Raw genomic sequence first — 9,422 nt, forward strand, 5'->3', positions numbered from 1 at the left:
CAAATCAAAGAAAAAATAAACAAATTCTACTGTTCCTAATATTCTGTATGTTGCTCAAAAACAAAATATAGTGTTCAGCAGAAAAACTTTTTTTTATTTATTTTTTTACCCAGTCATTTAAAAATAACATTTTAGAGCAGTAATGACAATACCATGATACCGTGAAACCGTGATATTTTTGCTTAAGGTTATCATACCGTCAAAATTTCATACCGGCCCATGCCTAATTGTATCTCGACCAAATATTGTCCTATCCTAACGAACCATACATCAATGAAAAGCTTATTATATTATGTATAAATCTCAATGTAAAAAACATTGACCCTTATGACTAGTGGTCCAGGGTTACATATTAGGATTGGCATTCCACCAATAGACAAAAATGTTTTGATTTTAAACACTTGTAATTATGTGAACAACCCAAACAAAATACCTCTTTTGTGTGTAAAAAGTTAATATGTTTAACACTGAATGAATAAAATTATTACCAATAATATCCCAAGGTACAAAAGGACACAAAAAATTTAAAATAAATAAAAAATGTTGACAATGTTTTCACAAGTTATTAGCGTTTTTGCGTTTTGTGTTGTGGTTAGAAAACATCTAGAATAACAGTACAGTAAAATACAGTATTTCACACTATTCAGTGAGCAAGCCTTTTTTTTTCTTTTACACCTAAAATACCAGTCAAAAAATTGAATAATTATTAGTACTATTATATATAAAAAATTATTTTAATGTTTAATAAGTCTCTTCTCATAAAGACTTTTTTTTTTTTAATTTACTGAAAATGTAGCTTTGATCACAGGAATAAATTACATTTTACAATGCATTAAGCCCTGAAGGCATTTTTAGAGATTTTTGTTTTCTCTGATTGACACTCATGGAAGCCCGTTTCCGCCACAGTTGAGGAAAAAATATCTTTCTTTAAGTCATAATAATGAGAAAGTTTCTCATAATTATGACTTAGTATCTCATTATATTGAGAAACTAATGAATAGACATTCAAAATAATGACTAATTTTCTCAAAATGAGAAACTTTCTCAAAATAATGACTAATTTTCTCAAAATAATGAGAAACCTTCTCAAAATAATGACCTTTCTCGAAATAATGACTTATTTTCTCAAAATAATGAGAAACCTTTTCAAAATAATGACTTATTTTCTCATAATAATGAGAAACTTTCTCGAAATAATGACAAATTTTCTCAAAATAATGAGAAACTTTCTTGAAATAATGACTTATTTTTTCGAAATAATGAGATCCTTTCTCGAAATAATGACTTTTCTCTAAATAATGACTTATTTTCTCATAATAATGAGAAATGTTGTAGAATACAGATTTCTTGGTACTTCAAGCGTTTGTCCTGATAGAAGCGGGACGCTGAAGACCAAGCTGTTGCCGTGGTAACGAAACGTCGTTGTTCGTTACCACGGCAACTGCTTGGTTTTCAGCGTCCCGCTTCTTGCAGGACAAACGCTTAACGTAAAAAATGCTTAACGTGGCTTGAAGTACAAAGACATTGAACCAAATTCAGGACCCAAAATATGAATGCAACGCAAAACAGCAACACTTATGCATTTTCTATAGGAAAACGCTTAACGTGCAATTTTGGGTGTTGCGTTCAAATTCTGGGCTCTTATGCTTGCCTGTAAGTGGCAACCTTCCGGTCTCTCTCGTGAAACCAACACGCAAGTGACTAAAACTGCAATTCATCGACTGGCCGCTAGAGGCTGGCTCCAAAAGGGAGTCAGTCCCATAGACTCCTCATGTTAAAATTGATTTTGATTGCCCGATTTCGATCCGGGAGTGACGTGCGGTGACACGCTGCCAAGATGGCGATGGCCGGCTCCGCCTACTTTAGGCTTCAAAAACGCTCTTCGGAAACCTACGGGTAACGTCACGGACACAACGTCCATGTTTTTATACAGTCTATGTGTGGGACGCTGAAGACCAAGCGGTTGTCGTGGTAACAAACAACTACGCTTTGTGCTAGCGAGATGAGTTTGGGCTACTGTAAACATTGTGGGCCTATGCATGTGATGCATGAAAGTGACAGCTAATAAAACTAACAAATCATCGAAATGAACATCTATTCAGTAAATTTATGTGTGTTTTGGCTTTCATTTCTTCATAAATGTGATTTTTGTTGGAATATATTCCTCTATATTTGTTTGAAGCCATGAACTATCATTGTCTGGCAGAGTAACTTGTTGGTAGGTGCTACAAATTAACGAAAGACTACATACAGATAATTTATCTGAAATAATGACAGATTATACACTTTAGGTGTTCCTGCAAGGCTTTGACCAACAGATGCAGCTACTCGCTAGTGTGCCATCACGTTGCGTATGCATGGATTAAAGGCAGAGTAAGTGATTTCTGGTAGCCAATGTTGATATTTGAAATCACCAAAACCCTGCCTTTAAGTCATTATTTCGAGAAAACAAGTCACTATTTCAAGAAAATGTCACTATTTCGAGAAAGTTTCTCAATATTTCGAGAAAGTTTCTCATTATTTAAAGAAAATAAGTCATTATTATGAGAAAGTTTCTAATTTCGAGAAAGTTTCTTGTGTATGAGATTTTTTCCCCTGAATATTATAATATATTAACTCATAATTACGAGAAAGTTTCTCATTATTATGACATAGTTTCTCATTATATTGAGAAACGTTCTCATAATAACAACGTGCTATGTCATAATAATGAGAAACTTTCTCGTAATTATGAGTTAATATATTATAATATTCAGGGGAAAAAATCTCATACACGAGAAACTTTCTCGAAATGAGAAACTTTCTCATAATAATGACTTAGTTTCTCATTATGTTAAGAAACGTTCTCATAATAACATCTTGCTAAGTCATAATTATGAGAAAGTACCTCATTTTTATGACTTACAGAATTATATTTTTTCTCAAAGTGGCGGGAACGGGCTTCCATACAAAAGTAATGACTCATAACTCCAAAATGAGAGTCGAATGGTAAGTATCATTTGACAGAAAACCTTTAAGATTTTTAGAAAATAGATTTGCATTGCATTTGGACATTTTCCTGTTGAGAAATTGTTGATAAGACAAAAAAACAACAAAAAAAAAACAACAGTGTGCTCAAGGGAAATTCCTCTTGTCTTTCTTATTTCACATGCAATATCTCAGGAAGGAAATAACGGAGGAGGAAAATTCCCTTACATGTGAGATGCATCTAAATCAAATTTTGTGGTGATAGCATAAAGTAATCAAAAGTTATAGCATTTGGAACCAAGGTAGCTTTTTTTAAGCCCTTGACACCCATGGCATGGAGTTTTTTTTTCTTTTTCTGAGTGACATACACAAAAGTAATGACTCATAACGCCAAAACTGTAGCAAGGCTAGTCAAATGGTAGGTATCATTTAAAAGGTATCATTTGATAAATTGCAGAAAATGACAACTTGTCAAAATAACAAAAGATGCAGTGTTTTAAAAATAATGCAAAGAAAACAAGTTCATATTAGAGATTCACCAATGGCAATTTTCTTGGCCGATTCTAATATCCATTTTTTTTTTCTTCAAGTGTGACCTGCCAATACCAATTTTTGCCAATTCTGTTAAGAAAATAAATACATACATTTGTTGTAACTCCTTAAGGAATATCTTTAGATCTAAGTGACAGATCATAGTGAGTTCAGGCACTTTTTAATCGGGAGAACCTGCTGAAAGTATTGTAAATGAAAGTAATGTAATGAAAGTAATTTTCTACAGTCTGAGCATAACTTCATGTTTAAAAGTTAAAAGCCCAAGACAATTATGCTTTCTGTATTCTACTCTGTGAAACCTTTCAAATGACATAGGCACACGACTATCTGAACTGTATGATGTCATACCATTTGACATACTACAGTACATAGGTCGACAGAACACTTTGGGTTTAAGGGGTTAAAATAGAAATCAGTCATTATAATGATAATAACATTTCACAATGTTACCGTTTTTACTGTGTTTGATCAAATAAATGCAGCCATGGTGATCAGAAGAGATTTCGGTCACACTTTATTTTAAGGTCCAATTCTCACTATTAACTACAATTTTTGCCTCAAACTCTTGCCTAAAGAATTAAGGATGTAGAATATGATCATGCAGAACATGTGCTTTATAAGTACTAATAAAGAGCCAATATGCTAGTAATGTGCATGCTAATAAGCAACTAGTTAATAGTAGGAACCGGTCCCTATACTAAAGTGTTACTGCGAATTCTTTCACTAAAAAAAAATAATAATAATTCCAAACCGAATAACTAAAAATCAGTAGTGCATGTGTAGCTTACATACACATATGGCACCCATTAGCATCTCATTACTAAACATGCTTCTGGAGTTGTACCTTGTGTTTGAGAGTTACGAGAGCTTCCCAAAACAACACAGATCTCAGCAGGTATGTTGCCATCACTCGCTTTGCCGTTACTGGCCACAGACTCAACGGGAGACGCCACCTCGGTCTTTACGTTCACTGAGGGAAGCTTCGGGGACGTTGTTGGCACTGCCTGTGTGGCTCCGGCCTCTGTGGGGACCACAGCCGTGTCCTTCGGCTCCTGGCTGGGGTTCGGCACCTCCTGACAACTCATGACTCCAGGTCTGATCAGCAAGAGTGAAGGAAACTGCACAAAAACAGGAGCGGGGTTTTAAGCGAGAGAGCTAAATATTTCTACATACATTATAATTTAAATATATAATGTGTGTGTGTAAATTTAACATGTTTCAATATATGTAACAAAATATAGACGCTCAAAGCTCCAACAACTGTGCATGTGGGGCAATTCATGTCTTGAAAACTATTAGAGAACAATAAGAAGAATGTTAGAGAAAAACTAGAACCAATCAAAGCAAATTCAGAAACTCCACACAGCAGCCTAATCTAATTTCATGTTGAATTCAGCAATGCAGAGGAAGTATTTTACAAGCATACAGTATTTCCCTTCTGTGTGGGAGACCTTCATAACAGTGCAGAAAAGCAGAGATTTATGTTTAGGAGAATAACCACAACTATATGTGCATCGCTCAGAACTCTCTGCAGAGAAATAAAATCAGCTTGATGCATGCATCTGCAGTCTACAGAATGTGTGTGTGCAAGTGTCTGTATATACCAGGAGTGTTTACTACAGAAACCCTGAACCACAACATGGGGGGATGGGGGGGGGTATATCAGGTGGATTTTTTTCCCCCTTCTATTACATTACTCCCGAGCTATTTTTTTCTCACTGAAACTTTTTTCCCCTCTCTGTGGGGGGGTCTTCAAAAACTCCCCCCCCCCTTTCTCCTCACTTTTTCCCCTCAAGAGGCAACGAGAGAGAGAGAGAGAGAGAGAGAGAGAAAGACGTCTAACAGTTAGCTTGCAGTACCAGTCCACGCCACCAGGTGCCACTAACATTTGGTACTGCATGCTAATTATCAGCTAACCTTCATTTTTTCCCCACTCTCTCTTTCTTGTGGTGGTGCCTCTTGGGGAAGGAGAAAAAAGAGAGAGAGAGTTTTGAAAGAGAATAAAAAAAGCTTTTGAAGAGAGAGAAAAGTTTTTTTTGGAGGGAGAGGGAGAGAGACCACACATTGTGGTTCAGGGCTTCAAAGTTTTCTTTGAGGAGGTAAGAGAGGCAGTTCCTTCTGCACAAAATGCAAAATAAAAAAAAAGGCACAAAAATGTGAACCATGGCAAAACATGAGATTGAGTAATGCATAATCATCACTATTTTTTCTTACATAACACTGTCAAATAATTGTGTTTAACTTGATGAACTGAAATGCCTAAAACTGAAATACAAATTTTAAAAATTATATATATCTTATTATATATATATATATATATATATATATATATATATATATATATATGTGTGAAAATGATGACTATGATGACTATATTATATTCATCACATATATATTTTTCTATTGTTTAGTTCATTCGTTCAATGAACAAAACAATAGAAATTCATGTTACAAATAATTTTATTCATTAATATATTTATTTGTATAATTCCCTTAGCACTCTTTTAAAAACCTCCCAGCTTTTCCGCCCTGTTTTCACTCAAAACAAAACTACTCTGCCTGATGTGTGCATGTGAGACTGTTACTTAAAACTGTGCTTTATGCTGAACAGTATTTATTTATCGCGAGCTGTTCAAACTGCGGTAATCTATTGCGGTTTCAATGATAATTAAAAGATGAAACGGTAATACTAACCGTGGGGAATTGTATCATGATTTATCGTCAAACCGGTAATCGTTACATCCCTAACTACAATCATACTGATGAGGTGGGGACAAATTCACGGGACAGGAGTTGATGCCTCTATCGCACTATGATCGACTCATTACCGTGTGATAATAATGTGATAATGCACACCTGTTATGCCTGCAAACGGCTGAGTGAGATAAACAAACTGGTGGAAATGGACAGACCAATTACAAAGATCTCAGCACTTTTGGTCATGTGCAGACAAATGAACCTGAACTGATCTGTGAGTCGGTGATTCAATTAAAGCTGCCGAACTGTGGCTGTGATAGTCAGTGCTTACAATGGATCTGCTGACTAATGGACTGTTCATAATAACAGCCAACAAAAACAAAAAGGAACATTTTTATTATTATTATTATTATTATTATTATTATTATTGTGCTTAACGTACTTTATTATTTTTAAAACAATATGATTTTTTAAAATTTGGCTACTAAATACTACATTATTAACAGCATACAAAAGTATTGAATTGGTGGCTTGTTGATAAAGAAACGCACATTACACAAGTAGATTAACACGAATGCTGCTACCGTAATTTAATAGTTCCTTTGACAAAAAGCATCAGACAGCAATTTATATTTGCAGTACATGGTGAATATAACAAATATGATAGCTGCAAACATGAAATAGTCCAGCAAAGTTGAAGTTCAGAACAGAAGTCTCCGCATCGGATTTACACCTTGCATCTTTAACAGATTACTTTTTTTCTTAATACAGGATTCAGTGCACAGTCCATAAGATCTAACATCTGGATTTGCTAAAGTTTGCAAGGTTAGAGATAAATGTTTATTAGGACTTAATTATATGTATATACATATACTTAAAAAAATCATAGTGCTTGCCTTTTCATTATTAGATAAAACTATTAAAGACAAAATAATAATAATAATAATAATAATAATAATAATAAAGATGGAGAATGGATGGTCCTGTGCATCTGCATTCTGTCAAAATAAAAGTCCTACTTCTGACTCTCATCGGCCAAACAAAAATACAGATAATTGATTTAATTAATAAATCATCTGCATTTGTGCTGGTAGCTGTGTTTTAAAACATACTAGTTGGTTTCAAGCAACAAACCAGACACTAGCTGGTCTAACTTGGTTTTTAGAATGTGTTACAACCTAAGCTTCAATGTTTTACTATTAAAGGAGACATATTATGCCCCTTTTTACAATATGTAATATAAGTCTCTGGTGTCCCCAAAATGTGTCTGTGAAGTTTCAGCTCAAAATACTCCACAGATCATTTATTATATAATTTTGAAAGTAATATATAGAACAGTGTGGATAGCACCTCTTAATTACAGGTATGTCCATCAGAAGAAGAGCCAGGAGGCATTATTAGTGTGCACAGGTACGTTCTTTCACTGATTCACTTCGAAAACCTGCTCTGAACTGCGGTAACTATGAGCAGAATTTCAACACTGTCATCTAATGAGAATTTATTACTCTCAGGCTATTTCAGGAGATGACTGGAAGAGATTAGGCTGACAGCCCTAGTTTCCTTGAACCAGAACACACTGATACGTTCCTGTCATGAAAAACACTGGCATAAAAAAAGGAGTAAAAATAAATAAATAAATTCATTTATTTTGTTTGTATATATTTTTTTTCTTTTTACTATTTTACATTTAAATGAAAGTGGTGAAAAAAGAAATATCTCCTCTTAAATTTCAGCCGAGTGGGCAACTCAAAAAAGCCTTTTCAATTTATATGCTAATGATCTCTGAATTAAAATTTAATAACTGGGAGATATTGAAAAGCATACTTGAATTATACAAAAAATAAATCCTGAAAGAATAGACTAAAATTAGAAATTCAGGGCAGCACACAGGCCAGCGCTGAGCCCTTAAACACTCGTGATTAAATTTTTGATGGAAATCAAAATTGCAAAACAAGCAGGAGATGAAGAGACTGAACCTGCTCCATTGTGACACTAAAAAACTAAAGAGAGGGGTTTGTGTGTGTGTGTGTGTGTGTGTGTGTGTGTGTGTGAGAGAGAGAGAGATCAGGGCAGATATGTACACTTGTAAAACACTTAAAAAAATTTAAAAAAATCATTACAGCCCCATAATTGTGTGTTGTGCATTTATTACATTATTATTCATTGCCATTTTATTTATACATGTATTAATTCAAATTATGGTTATTTATCATTTATTACAATATATAAATGCTTCATTTTGAATTATTGCATTCATAATTACATTCCCTGGCTTTTCATTTTGTTGGATGTTCCATTATTTCCCCCGGAGCTTTAATCGTCCGATACTTGCTCATGTCTAGCAGAGATCAGAGGACTGAACATCTGCTGCGGTTAATGCAGTACGGCTAGCTGTTATTTCATCAATTTTACCCCACCTTATAACCTGCACTGTTATTATTTTACTTGCACCCCAGCAAAAACTGAGACACTGCAACCACATACACTACAAATAAGAGCTACATGATCGATTCTTGTGTCAAATGCAACTGGAAATAAAAGAACACTAAATGAGTTGTAGGAAGTTATATGATTTTTCCAGATATCAAAACATTAAAGGGATAGTTCAACCCATAAATGAAAATTATGTCATTAATTACTCACCCTCGTGTCGTTCCAAACCCGTAAGACCTTCGTTCATCTTCGGAACACAAATTAAGGTATTTTTTGCTAAAATCCACAAATTCGGGTTTTTGTTTTTTTTTTAAATATAAAAACGACAATGCACTAGTGTAAACGTAGCCTCAATTACAGAGATAACTTACAAAAATACAATAAACATCAAATTAAGATGTGCATTCACAAAAAATAACAGACAAACTCTACTTTCATTTGTCATTTTTTGCGATATTGTTAAAGGGGTCATGAACTGAGGAACCAAAATTCCCTTGATCTTTTGACATATAAGATATCATTGTACTATAAAAGCATCCTGTAAGTTTCAGAACTCAAAACTTTGTTAGTCTAAAAACAGTTCGAAGGCAGTCTGAATACTGAAGGCAGCTTTTGCATTCAGTATTCGGAAGCTAAGGAAGCTTTTGAAATGTTCTACTCTTTAGTTTTTTTTAGGAGTCGTGGTAGTAGAGGCGTCGCAACTATAACGACATGTGAATAATCCCGCCCACTCTAAAGCGGTACTGAACTGCAGTGGAAACGCAAACCGAGCC

The 9,422-nt window shown here is 34.4% G+C and overlaps 1 protein-coding gene across 4 annotated transcripts in view; it reads right to left on the reverse strand.

Moving 5' to 3' along the window:
- LOC107739978 (zinc finger protein 618-like) overlaps positions 1 to 9,422 on the reverse strand; it is a 68,061-nt gene that overhangs the window by 46,684 nt on the left and 11,955 nt on the right. For all 4 annotated transcript variants that reach the window (XM_016552247.1, XM_016552246.1, XM_016552244.1 and 1 more), the window contains exon 3: positions 4,364 to 4,637. In XM_016552247.1, the coding sequence (XP_016407733.1) occupies positions 4,364 to 4,604 (241 nt within the window). In that variant the 5' untranslated portion in view covers positions 4,605 to 4,637. The remainder of the gene's footprint in view (positions 1 to 4,363; positions 4,638 to 9,422) is intronic.

Source organism: Sinocyclocheilus rhinocerous, unplaced genomic scaffold (assembly GCF_001515625.1).
Source record: "Sinocyclocheilus rhinocerous isolate Xijiao unplaced genomic scaffold, SAMN03320098_v1.1 scaffold285, whole genome shotgun sequence".
NCBI lineage: Eukaryota > Metazoa > Chordata > Actinopteri > Cypriniformes > Cyprinidae > Sinocyclocheilus > Sinocyclocheilus rhinocerous.